The 12,917-nt window shown below is 49.5% G+C and overlaps 4 protein-coding genes across 4 annotated transcripts, besides 1 other annotated feature; 1 reads left to right on the top strand and 3 right to left on the bottom strand.

Moving 5' to 3' along the window:
* Positions 1-1,737: 1,737 nt before the first annotated feature.
* FPSE_01846 (uncharacterized protein) lies at positions 1,738-3,632 on the top strand (the record flags this gene model as incomplete). The annotated part of the gene is made up of 2 exons (XM_009254965.1): positions 1,738-2,301; positions 2,358-3,632. 2 exons carry the CDS (start codon positions 1,738-1,740, stop codon positions 3,630-3,632), a joined length of 1,839 nt encoding a protein of 612 aa, XP_009253240.1.
* Positions 1,899-1,978: a repeat region.
* A 95-nt stretch (positions 3,633-3,727) lies between the features above and the next one.
* FPSE_01847 (uncharacterized protein) lies at positions 3,728-5,702 on the bottom strand (the record flags this gene model as incomplete). Its single annotated transcript, XM_009254966.1, has 3 exons — positions 3,728-3,736; positions 4,080-5,328; positions 5,383-5,702. 3 exons carry the CDS (start codon positions 5,700-5,702, stop codon positions 3,728-3,730), a joined length of 1,578 nt encoding a protein of 525 aa, XP_009253241.1.
* A 940-nt stretch (positions 5,703-6,642) lies between these two features.
* Positions 6,643-7,768, bottom strand: FPSE_01848 (uncharacterized protein; the record flags this gene model as incomplete). Its single annotated transcript, XM_009254967.1, has 3 exons — positions 6,643-7,300; positions 7,352-7,476; positions 7,529-7,768. The coding sequence occupies 3 exons, from the start codon at positions 7,766-7,768 to the stop codon at positions 6,643-6,645; spliced, it is 1,023 nt and encodes a 340-aa protein (XP_009253242.1).
* A 1,621-nt stretch (positions 7,769-9,389) lies between these two features.
* On the bottom strand, positions 9,390-11,071 carry FPSE_01849 (uncharacterized protein; the record flags this gene model as incomplete). The annotated part of the gene is made up of 4 exons (XM_009254968.1): positions 9,390-10,154; positions 10,212-10,346; positions 10,402-10,950; positions 11,012-11,071. 4 exons carry the CDS (start codon positions 11,069-11,071, stop codon positions 9,390-9,392), a joined length of 1,509 nt encoding a protein of 502 aa, XP_009253243.1.
* Positions 11,072-12,917: the final 1,846 nt, after the last annotated feature.

The following is a 12,917-nucleotide window of genomic DNA, read 5'->3' as shown; positions in this document are numbered from 1 at the left end:
TAGGGTCAAACGTTCCACCGAAGGGACGGAGATTTTGGCCACAAATTCAGGATCTTTTGCCTTTTAGAATTAATGGACATGGTGAAACGACAAGATGCGTCACTATAGATCCTTGCGGTTGTAGATGCAATCCACGTGGGAATGGAGGGTCAGTAGGATGATCATTGCCCTACTCGCCTTGAATGGCAGATAAGAGATGAAAAGTTTGAAGATCCGGCTGCTCGGCAAAGAATGTGCACCCGCATGAACCGTGGGCATGGAAATCTCATCTGTCAGAAAGTGAGAAATTACAGAGACCAGGTTATCATGTTGTTTGTCTTGGATTACTGGTGGGGGAATCACGTAGCCGAATGTAACACTAATAGGGGAGATTGTGTGTCTGCCACAGGGCTAACGCGCAAATCATATGGAGAATGTGGACACGGAATATTATTAACCTTGGTACTAGACTAACTAGATCCCTCATTCTCGCACGTTTGATTCTTCTTTCGTAGTCTTCTGTCCATGCAAAATCCGATGACAGCGGCCGCGGGTTGTATTTGCACAGACACAGACAAACGGTAGCTTGTGACGCGAAGGAAGCCGGTGACATTCTATCGTGCCTCTAGCTCTCTCACTAACTTTACGAATAGCCCAACACGGGGAAGAACCCGCGGTAACCGAGCAAATGCCCGAACTGCCAAGTCCTGCTAAAGGGAAATCTCTTGTTAATTTCTCCACCGGCAGACATCGGAGAAATACCCGGCTCCTGTTTATACTGGAGATGTCGCTATTATAGGCATGACCTTTCTTACAGTATCTTAATCACGCAACGTCTCCAAGCGAAGCCAAGACATGTTGGGTCATTACGGGTCAAATATCGACCGATTTTAGTCCAGTTTGAGACATCTCCTAGCGCTCACCGGATGGAACTAGACCTAACGCAGTCGTCGTTGCGACACTTGTTGGTTGTCTTCTCTCTTCTTTAATGTCCAAGGGTCCCTTCCCTCCCAACGCCTTTCCCTTCCCTTCCTTCATACCATCTCGGAAATAATGGGATCCGTGACAAGGTTTTGGGGTCGCTGTTGGACCTAGCGTTGAAGGATCAGGTCTAAAAGTCCGCGGGCAGACGGTAAATGGATATCAACCGCAGTAGTTATACCTAACCAACGCCGTCAATGACATTTTGAAAGAAAAGAGAACTCCAACGTGTCCGCTCGGCCGTTTGAATGACTCGAGATACCGATCCAAGGTGGGGGAGCTGAGCTGGATCAGCACACTTTGCTCGGTGCCAACAGAGCAATGTGGAAGGGATCGACACTCCTAGCCAAAGTATATTCCTATGAAGGTCTCTTCGCTCCTGTTCCTCTCCCACTAACCCAACATGACGGGCTCACGAGCCCAGTTTTTCAGGCGGAGAGAGTGACCTTTCTGGATCTAGTTATCCTCCATGGATCACCCCAAGTCAAATGGCAAATTGCAGCCGGGCAATGCAGAGTGGCCATGTTGCCCATCATCGCATTTCGCATGGGTGAAGCCCCGAGCATTATGCGAGACTGGCCCACTGGGCGTTTGCTCTTAAAGAACCGCTGAGCCGATGTGATCGACATGTCTTATTTCACTTCAAGCCACTGATGCAAGTTTGTCTTCCACACGCTTCTTCTTCCCCTTCCCGTTTCGAGAACTTCATTCTAGAAGCTCAGCGTCGCGACCCTCCAAGACAAAAGTACCTGATCACTTTCCACAGCACGCTACATCATGTATACAAAGACGCTAAGCCTGTTCCTGGCTGCTGTCTCAGGCTTGACGCTGTCGGAAGCATCTGCTCTCCCACCTCATCCTCCTGCAGGCTCTCCTGGTGGTCATCCTCCTCCCCCTGGCCCTGGCATTGGTCCTCACGGTCATTCTGGGCCCAGGGGTCCTCCTCCCCCCGGTCCTCCTGGTCCTCCTGGCCCTCCTGGCCCTCCCCCTCCCCCTCCTCCTCCTCCTCCTCCTCCTCACAGTGGCCTTACTGTTCAACTTCGTAACGGCACGTACCAAGGCAAGCACAGCGATGAGTTCAACCATGATCTCTTCCTTGGTATGCCCTATGCCCAGCCTCCTGTAGGCTCTCTCCGTTTCTCCTCCCCCAAGGCTCTCGATGAGGCCTGGACTGGTCACCGAGATGCTAAGGAATTTGGATGGATGTGCATCGGTTACGGTTCCGATACCCAAGCCCTTGGTAGCCCTGTCAATGAGGACTGCTTGACGATCAACATCGTTCGTCCCTCTGGTGTCGATGCTGGAGACGAGCTTCCTGTCGGTCTGTGGGTCCACGGTGGTGTAAGTGCTGACCTTGACAAGTTTTAACTTTGAACTATTACTAACATCTATGATAGAGCTACACCAACGGCGGTTCACGCGATCCCAGGTACAACCTCAGCTGGATTGTGGACCAGTCAGTCAAGGAGGGCAAGCCTATCATTGCTGCATCCATCAACTACCGTGTCTCGCAATGGGGTTTCCTCTTCAGTGATGAGATGCAGAAGGAGAACGCTGGTAACCTTGCATTCAAGGATCAGCGCATGGCCATGAAGTGGCTCCAAGACAACGTTGCTGCCTTTGGTGGAAGCCCCGACAAGGTCACCGTCTGGGGAGAGTCAGCTGGTGCTCGATCCCTTGGTATGCAACTTGTTGCCTACGATGGTCAGCATGACGGTCTCTTCCGCGCTGCCATCCTAGAGTCTGGTAGCCCTGTTGCCCTTTTCGGAAACGCTACTACATGGCAAGGTTACTACGACGCTCTCGTCAAGAAGACAGGATGTGATTCCTCCTCCAACACCCTCGACTGCCTCCGTGAGCTCCCCTGGGAGACCCTCAACAACATCTTCAACAGCACCACTGCCCTGAGCGTCCCTACTCCTCCTCTTACTGCTGTTGTCGATGGCGACTTCATGACTGCTCAGGCTCCTGAGCTTCTCCGTTCTGGCAAGTTCGCCCACGTTCCCCTCTTGATGGGCAACAACTTCGATGAGGGTACCGCCTATGGTAAGAAGGGTATCAACACCACCGAGCAGTTCCAGTCTTGGGTCACCAGCCTCGGCCTCGACAAGGATGCTGTCGCCACTGCTACCGAACTGTACCCTGATGACCCCGCAAAGGGTATTCCCGCCTCTTTCGTCGGCCGACCTCAGAATGAGTATGGTCTCCAGTGGAAGCGATCTGCTTCCTTTGCTGGTGACTTCCAGCAGCACGCTGGCCGCCGCCTCTTGGCCGAAACCTTCTCTGCTGCCGACATTCCCGTTTTCACTTACCTCTGGAACGTCTACGTCAACGGCCTCCCCGCTATCCTCGGAGCCACTCACTTCCAGGAGGTTGCCTTCGTCTTCAACAACATCAAGGGTGTTGGCTACGGTGCCAACCCATTCCAGGGCAAGCCTGAAACCTTTGTCCAGCTCGCTGACCTCATGAGCAAGATGTGGGTTGCCTTTATGCACGACATCACCCCCAACACTGTCGAGACTGCCCCTGAGCACGTCGCCTGGCCCCAGTACTCCCTCGAGGAGCCTCTCAACCTCGTCTTTGACGTTAACAAGACTGGACTTACTTACACCGCTATTGATGACACCCATAAGAAGGAGATCGCTTTCCTCCTTGAGGACGTTTACGCTTAAACAGAATCCACAAGCACTTGGGCATATTGGCCAGATATAATGTGTAATGGGATTTGTTCTGTCTTCCTCCCAGAGACGTATTTTTACAGATACATTTATGTAATCTGTCATGTTGTATATATTTATAGATTTCGAAGAAACCTTTACGATAACTTATCCAAAAGCAAACAATATCATTTCATCAGAACAGTCATTTCACAACTTCTTACTCTGCATTAAGTGATGTCTTCTCCTGGTTTGCATAATTCATTCCCTTCTTTGTCATACACGTACCAAGCAGTGCGCAGGGTATCGGAAACAGCCATCCTTCCTACAACCGATGTCTGTGCTGCGAGTATACATGACCACTGGAGCCCCTCATCCTCGGCGTGTAAATACTAGCTGGCATTCATCCTATAAGCGAAACAAATTAGTACCGCATCGTTGTTAAACAGCACTTGTACATACCTCTGGAAACAAAGTAGCAAACACTCTGATCTCCTCAGACTGACTGGTCGCGTGGTGCACCCAGTCGAGTTCTAAAGATGCCTTGCCAATCATGGCGGCCATAGTCAGAGGCACATACTTGCGAGCTAGACAATCATGGGGGCCAGCTCCAAAGACAAGCCAATTCTTGGTCTTGGATTCAGCATCACCTGTGATCCATCGCTCGGGGTCGAAGGTCTCAGGATCTGGGTACACTTGGGGATCATGCAGGGCGGGGTAGCAAGAAGGTACGATCATAGAACCTTTGGATATCGTGTAGTTGGGCGTAACAGGGAATCTCTTGGTGGCCTCATAAGGCACAAAGATGACGGGAGGACGGTACCGAAGGAGTTCTTTGATAACTGCGTTAGTGTAGGGAAGTGACTCCAACATCGATAATTCGAAAGGCGTTTCCTTGTTTCCGCCACGAACACTGAGGTTTTCCTCACGAAGACGGTCAAGCACATCGGGTCGTTGGGCAAGGATCTGGAATAACCAAGTGGTAGCACTACTGGAAGCATCTTGCGAAGCGAACAAGAAGGTGAACATAGTTTGTCCGATCTCTTCGTCCGTGAATTCGCGGATAAGATTTTTGGGCTTCTCAGCTCCTGTTTCACCAGCAGCAATTCGATCGTTGTATCTCTTGGACTCCATCATATGAAGAACCCATTGATCAACAATGCATTTAGGTTCAGCACCAGCAGCCATGTTTGCCTTGCAAGCAGCGGCGCACGACGCGAATTCAGCCAGAACAGCGTCGGCAGTGCGTTTGCCGCGCCAACATTTGGTGAAAGGTATGTATACAGACAACGGAACGTTGACAAGCTCGAGTGCAGCAGTGACTTGATAAAAGTCCTCGGCGATCTTTTCGACAGCATCTTGCGAGATGTAGTCACCAAAGAAGGTTCGACAAGAGAGTGCGCAGTTGATCTCTCTGAAGAGACGCATGAAAGCCATCGGTTTGCTCTTGTTCGCTTCACTTGCTGCAACAAACCGCTCGAAGTAGTCGTCGTATACCTTCTCCTGGACAGGGAGATAGGTACTGATGGCTTTATTCGTGAAGAGGCCATTGAGTCCTCGGCGATACTCGGTATGCGCTCTTCCCTGAAGGAATACCCATGCGCTTGGTCGAAGGAGGGTCTCGGCCATGGGAACGATGCATGGCTTCACGAACGTAGGGGACTTGAAGACCTTGTGTGCGATATCTCGATCGGAAGCGAGGACAACGAACCTAGCGTGGTGCAATTAGTATTAGTAGTGGCTTAGGATGGTAGACTGGACTTACTTGTGAAAGACAGAAACACAACTCAGGGGGCCGCTAGCCCACTGGGCGAGGTATGCGTCGAATTTGGGGTAAAGTGCTTGGACGAATGGTCCCATGAAGGGGATCTTGAATGCTGGACCAGCTATGGAACCCTTCCGCCAGAGATACATGAACTGGTCGTATGCGATGAGGACAGCAAGGATAGTGACAGCAATCTGAGTTTTGCTGCATCTTTCGAACCAACTAGAGAAGAGGCCATTCTCTTTGGATAAGTCAGTTGCTGTTGAGAAAGATGCATTGGTGGATGCTAGTCCAGCACCAAAATCGAGTAATGAAGCCATTTTTGGCTTAGCAGAACATAAAGAGGTATGATCGATCATCACAAATATGAGAGAGAACGGAGTTCTTAAATAAATTGCAGGTCCAAAGATGGATGGCCCCGAGTGAAAGGCCAACTGAGCAGCCAGGACTGATCGGCTCCAGCAACAAGAATACGAAACATACTGATTACAAAGATAGGAACCAGTAATGGTCCAAATCCAGTATATTGGTCAAGTCACGCCAATATGTCTGCTTAATTTAGGGGTGAGTTGTGATGGGCTGATATCTACATCCTTCGATATGTCCGTTTATGTACTAGACTCCGATATCTGAGGTGGGGAAGACAACTGACGAAGTGTCAGATCGGATGTCTTTTCTTTAGTGCATGGTATTTCAACGATAGATATGGATGAACCGAGTGTCCCGCTGATGAAGCCACCAACTCTCTCGCTGTGTCTTGTTTTTTATACAATGCGGCGACATTGAGTATTGCAAACTCGAATAACTATTCCAAGCATAAACAAACTCATACTATTTTTCATGAGCTATTCTCTATTTGATCTGATCGCTTTTGCTGGCTTGGTCCGGGAACACGGATAGCCTGACTATGATCCTCTTTATTGCCTCGATTTCCACCGTCGCTTAGGCATCCCAGCGAGTAGCAGAAACTATTACCTCTAAGCTTTAGGGTACAGAAATAAATAAAAAAACCAAGATTATGGTCTCAGCAGCATAAGGTGGCTTGCTAATTTCGTCTGTTGTGCCTCAAGCAACCACCTTTTCTGATACCCTGGAGGCATCTTCAGGGGAGCGGAGACTAGTACACTTTAGGTCTAGTCTCCGATCCAAGACATGAATGCGAATACGCGATGCACGATTGACGAATCGACGTGTCGTGCATTCTTCAAGTGAGGAGGTTGAGGAGAAGATGACACTGAATTGAGTGATATTATTGTGCGTTCACGTCAAAATACTCGCCCACTGATGACGAAATACCTCTGCCCTCTCAGTTTCCAACCACAGAATATTCTTCAGATGAATGACGACGTGATCCCATGTTTGTAGACCCAAGGCATTAGAGGCAATCCTTGCTGCGTAAGCAAGCCACTGGATTTCTGTTGGGTCAGTGGCTGAAACAATGGCGACGGAAAGAACCCAGATTTGTAGAGAGTTGAAGGAGATGCTCCCAGTCTTTCCCGCCAGAGGCTGGAGGTGATCCTTGAGCAGCTGAACAATATTGTTGGCGAGCTCCGTATGCGTGTAGTATGTTGTACCGTGGATGATTAGCATGTAGAGTGCCATTGCGCATCGTAGACATTCGGAATGCGGTGATGCTGTGTATGAAGGCATGAGCAAGAGCTTGTGAACGACGAAACATGTCAGATCATGTAGCTCTGTGCCCAGCAGACTCGAAGCATCTGGCTGATGAAGAATACCGCGTAGACGAGCAAACACCTCCGCTATCTCGGGTTGCAGATCAAGAGCCTGCACAACCGGATCTGGTGTCTCTAAAAACGACGATGACAAGAGCCATTGTAGCGTTGGACTGACCCCGTCTCCCATGCCATTCTCATTCTGCGTTGGGTACTGAGGGGATCCTGTGACCAGTAAAGATACCCTTGGAGATCATGTTAGCAGTTTGTCAACCACAAGAAACAATACTACTGACCAAGCTATCATTCTGGCCGTCAACGGGCTTGCTTGCTTGACTTGATCAAGTCCCCCACGGATCCCAACAATACGCTTTGCACCATCTATATGAGCTCTGCTGGCATCAATGTTACCTTTTCCATGCTAATCACGGATGTCAGCAATGAGAAGTAGCTGCTTGACTTAAATCACTCACTTCTATGGCAGCCAGAGTAACCACTGAATTCAAAGTCTCATCTTGGATAGCCAGCAGGCCACTGCCAATTTTACTTCGTATCAACGATACAGAATCAGCCATGAGAAGTTCTGATACTGGAAATCCTCTTTGAGCTCGACGTTCTTCATCAAGTGATGCCGTTTGTATTGAGACGTGAAATAATGCTGGATCTGCTAGAGCGAGCGGCCACCACGACACGATGAAAGGATTGGAAGCCATATTGAGGTCAAGAGGATAGTATTGAAATGAGATATTTGAGAGAACTAAGGAAGAGTCAGATGCTATCATTGCTAATCGAGATATGTAACATTACAATGTTGTATCAATCGCTGAACATGAACTCTGGGTAGTCTAGTTGTTGGATATGAGTCGAATGGATCAAATGACGCGCTCACAGGCGTCGATATAGCCATTGAACTGTGATGATACGCATCATTATCATGGTCCTTTGGGGAAGATCTCCTCGTTCCGGCTTTGTCTACAGATTTGCCTCGAACCGACGGTTCCGTTGTTGTCGACAATGATGAGGATAAAGGCTCATTGGCGTAAACACACGTGACTTTTCTCTTGACGCATCGCGAGCACTTGGGAGTACCGAGATCGCAACTATGCTTCGCTTTTGCACAGGCGTTGCATGATCTTCGGAGCGAGGTTCGCATGGCTAGCCCAGAGGAGTTAGGTAAGCGGTTTGGGGTGGAGGAGGAAGTTCACGCATGTTCGTCACGTCACAGCAACTGGAACCTGAGTAAGGGAGTGGAGTAACGTGGGAAGCTCAGAGGTCAGGACGCAGTCTAACCCGAGTCGGGCATCAGCCCTGTCCTGTCCTGCTAGTCTAGTCTCTGATTGATACCTGACACTTGGCTGATTGCCGATCATGCTACCCTACATCCTCTTATGATGAATTCGATGTGACTGTGTGATCGGACTACTTCGGAATTCGCAAGCATTACTGCTTTTGAAGGAGAACCGAATGCACGAGCTGAAACGGCTGGGGATGACATCGGCAATTGTGCGGCACTTGATGTGTCTACGTAGATTCGTATCTGCAAGTCATATTGCTTTTTTACTGCTTCAAATTTCAAAATAGACCTCGACTAAGCAATTATGGAGTTCACGCAATGTAGATCAACCGGTAGGTAGTCTTGACAGGTGGATATCGGTATCCAGACCAGCTGTGAAGTCGCAAACTAGGTCCCAAAACGACAAGGACGGTCTTGGAGAGTACAAAGACTACACTCCGATGCTACCAAAACGGACACCCAAACCTATACGACACCTAGATTCTTCAACATTTGTGATTGATCAGAATACACATACAGGTCGTCCAACCCCCTGGTTTCGAGTTGCTGGAGTCACCGAAGATTGGCAAAACTTAACACGAACTCGGCAAAAGAAAAGAAAAAGTTAATTGACACGGAAAAGCTTTCCCCAAGCTACCATAATTCCGCTGTGGGGGATCTACTGTGTGTACTATTGGAATAGTCGGAAGTCGTCACACTGACAGCCAAGCTAAGACTTGAACTTTGTTGGTCTGGCAGCACCTTATCTAGAGCCGAGTATCCCTACCCCTATTAACCGGCTGTACCTTGGCCACTAAGTTGATAGTCAGCGGGCCGCAATGAAACTCTACTGGTAGCGAGATTACACGCTTGCAGGGCTCCATGTAGCAAGAGGCGAATGGCAACATTTGTCTGTCTGACAGGAAATTATCAATCGTACTATTATTGCTTTCAACTATTTGGATGCGCCGGGAACGAGAACCCTGGAGATCCTTATAGGGTTGATGCTGTCTGTGCTCATCTATTCTTGCCGTTAATATCTGTCCCTGACTGCACTAGGTCTAAGCCATCAAATCCCTTGCTAAACCCGGGGCAAAATAAGCGAGTCTAATGCCGTACATATCCCTGATTGCATTCAGCCTCGTTTGCGCGTCCTCCACTTGTTCCAGGGTGCTATGAGAGCTCACAATGACGACCGAGAGTGGCCAAACGAGATGGTACATAATCACGCTTTGCCGTTCCGGTACTGAGAGAGGCCGCCCCTGCTTATCGACCTCACCCATCAAATAAGGCAGGGCACTGCAAAGCTTATGGATCATGGTTTTGATCTGCCCCTCGGAGATGGCCCCGGCGGCCCGGGCCAATTGTTTATCCTCGTCACCTATTACTTCCAGCTGCAACTGCAACAGAGCGTCTGCGCACTTGGACAGTCTCTCAAAGAAGAGTATCAGATACAAAGCAAACTGACTCCACCTCGACGCGGTCCATTGCGAATTGAAGCTGATGAGAGACTGATTGGCCGGGTTCGCAGGCCGTTTGTCCGTCGTCTCGTGCGGTCTGAGTTTGGCAGGCATGGCGTCTTTTTGGATCATGGCCAGCTCCCCGGCGATTGCCAAGGCTTGTTTGATCAGCAACACGAGCTGAACTTGCTGCGCAACTGGAGTCAATGCTGGATCGGCAGCTGTGATTTGCCTCGAGGCCCGGTAAAACTGTCCAATGCGAGTCACCACCAGGGCCAAGCGTACGCCATGTCTCTTGGTGTTCAGTTGTGCATCAGGGATGGCCAGGCACTGCATACTTTCCTTGGCTACGAGGGAGGGGAGTTGCTTGGTTTCTGTCTCAGCACCCAAGGCTATATCAGGTCCAGGTTAAGATGTACTAACCATTTGCGTAAAGATCCACGAATGGAGCGAAGATTCGTCAACATTTGTAAGAACTCGATGTCCTACAACATCGAATAACTTGGAAATACCTGCCATGTGCACGGCCTTTGTTGTTTGCCCTTGGCATTCGATATCCTGCAAGTATCGTCAATGTGTGTAGATCATCGAGATACACGGCTCGCAGTCTTACCTCAATCATGCCCATGAGCATTAACGACACCAAGGTCTCGTCCTTCAGGGGCCGCTTAGATAGTGAGAGATCTCTATTGACGGTGCGTAGGGCAGCTCCATAGTGGCTCCTCGCCGCAACGTACAGCGTCGAGGACTTGTAGTGCCGAGAAAGAGCCATGTAGGCTATAGCCAGAGTGGCCGGACGTATGCACGATGACCGACTTGCGTCCTTGTACATACCCTCTAGGAATTCCAGATGCCCCCCAATGACGCCCGCCGCCGGTTGGATGCAGTACTCTTGCAGGAAGAAGGCAAGGGACTCATCCTCGAATGATGGCTGGGGTTGTCGAGCAACCATTAGGCTGGTGAGCCTTGAGGAAGCGAGCCCATAACTTGATCCCTTGCTCACGACGAGGGTCTGGACAGATTTACGACGTGTGATGGGCTCACCGCGGACAAGACTATGACCAGGCTCTCCGTGGAATCGGAACGCTAATGGGCGATCATAGCCAGGGCACGAGGCTTTGTATAGCTCACAGCGTTTGCATCCTGGACGTCTCCCATCACACTGACAGGCGTAAGCGGGTTGGCACGTGAAAGTGAAAATGGGTGCGCAAGTATGTACGTACCTTGATCTTTCGCTTCCTGCAGCGGTCGCAGCCCCTGCTGAGGGCGCCAGGGAAGACCATTACCAGAGATTACACGCTCTTTCCGCCCACTCAGGACAGCAAGACTGGTAGAGATGCGGTCTGCAGTATGTAGACCCAGTGGAGCTTGTATGGGCTGTTGGCAGCCTACGATAGGTTCTTCTGCAGTATGGAAAGACTGTGGAGAGAAGTTTATGGCTGGCCGTTTTTCAGAAACGAAGACCAATCAAGCCCGGCCGAAACGTTGAAGAGGTGAGTGAGTAAGCAGACAAGTCATGTAACAAGGCGAGCATTGGTGGAAATTTATCTCGAGCAGTGTCTTCTTTGGTGTGTCGGTCCGTAAAACGTCAAAGCGCCTTAAGCGACGTCGCAAGCTTATCCCAAAACAGGGATTTTGATTATGGATGGATCTGTCTCTTTATTTCGTGCCTTTTTTCTTTCTTCATAGGACAAGACGTAAAAGCGAAAGGGCGAGCTAGTTAGTTTGTTCCACGTTGGTGGACGTGGTAGGGTAGGGTAAAGTGTGACTGTCTGCTTACTCGGCTGCATGCATCCCCATCAACCAACGGATACATTATATGCAGGTATATGGCAACGTCTGTTATCGACGCCACCATATGCAGTGTGTGCAGATACGTACCTATCCATGTTGGTTTCGTCTGATCGCACATATCTTCTGAGACATTCTTGCATGCGCCTTTCCCCAATCAGCAAAGAACAACTCTTGGGACTCCCCCGGAAGTCTCAGCCGGCAACTAGATATGCGCATCTCCGTTCCTTTCACCAAATCATTTCAACGTTGGGGTTGGGGTTGGATTGGAAAAAGAAAAAACTCGCTTCGCTTTCGCCTCCTGTCATCTCTATTTGTTGCTGCGTATTAACAAGTGCGCTTTTGTTGCATCACCTGACCCCACCCCGGGTCCATTATCAACTCTTCAACCGAGTTGACTAAGCTACTCAATTTCCCTCTCAGGACTAGAGCTGGAGACTGCTGTGGATTTGGATTTGGATCTGCCTGCTATTGACGCTCCATTATACGCCAGGTTTATATGTTTCACCTGCCTGGTTCCCCAGTGCCCCTAATTCGTCCGCTTCCCTGCTCAGGGTAATGTACCCTGACAAGCGTCCAAGTCATTTTGAGAAATGACGGCCGGAGCTTGTGCGGCCAAGGATTGTTCTCGGCCGGGTCTGCAAACATGATGTCCATTATTATTATTCCAAGTGGTACCCTAGTCCTCTGTACCCCGTAGCTATCACGATCCTCTATCTACTCTATGCATACGACGTAGTCAGGTACTGCTTATTTTCCATGTCTCCGTGGCGTCCGGGTCTAGACTCAGGGGAGGGATTCTCGAGTCATAGGGATGACACTAAACCCAATCTGTTGGAGAACTCAACGCATACATATGTACAAAGTGCCAGTTACTTAAAGATGCATAAAGCCGTCCTGTTTCCAGTCGGCTAGCACTCCGCCCGCTGTACCCCCGTTGATTAGCTGTCATCGTTCGGTATACGAAGCTACTCGTTCGCCAACCACTAACTTACCTTCCTCCTACATCACATCATATATCCTGCCCACGATGAGCAACCACGCTAGAAATAATAATCGACGAAGGTGAGAAGCTAAAATTGACTTCACTTGCACCGTTACTGACAATATACAGCCATACAAAATCTCGCACTGGCTGTTTGACGTGGTGTGTTGGACTAAAACATCGATATTAGTCGATCCAGATAGATACTAACCAGTGTTTTTCTGGTCCAGCAAGCGGCGTCACATACGATGCGACGAGAGCTACCCCCAATGGTACGTCCTGTTACGCATACTAAAAAGAACCGCAGCTCATTCAATACCCCTAGTCAAAACTGCACCAAGCATAAAGTCAAG

Source organism: Fusarium pseudograminearum, chromosome 2 (genome assembly GCF_000303195.2).
Source record: "Fusarium pseudograminearum CS3096 chromosome 2, whole genome shotgun sequence".
In the NCBI taxonomy this organism is placed as follows: domain Eukaryota; kingdom Fungi; phylum Ascomycota; class Sordariomycetes; order Hypocreales; family Nectriaceae; genus Fusarium; species Fusarium pseudograminearum.
The sequence above is the reverse complement of the archived record's forward strand: the minus strand, read 5'-3'. Positions and strand labels throughout refer to the sequence as shown.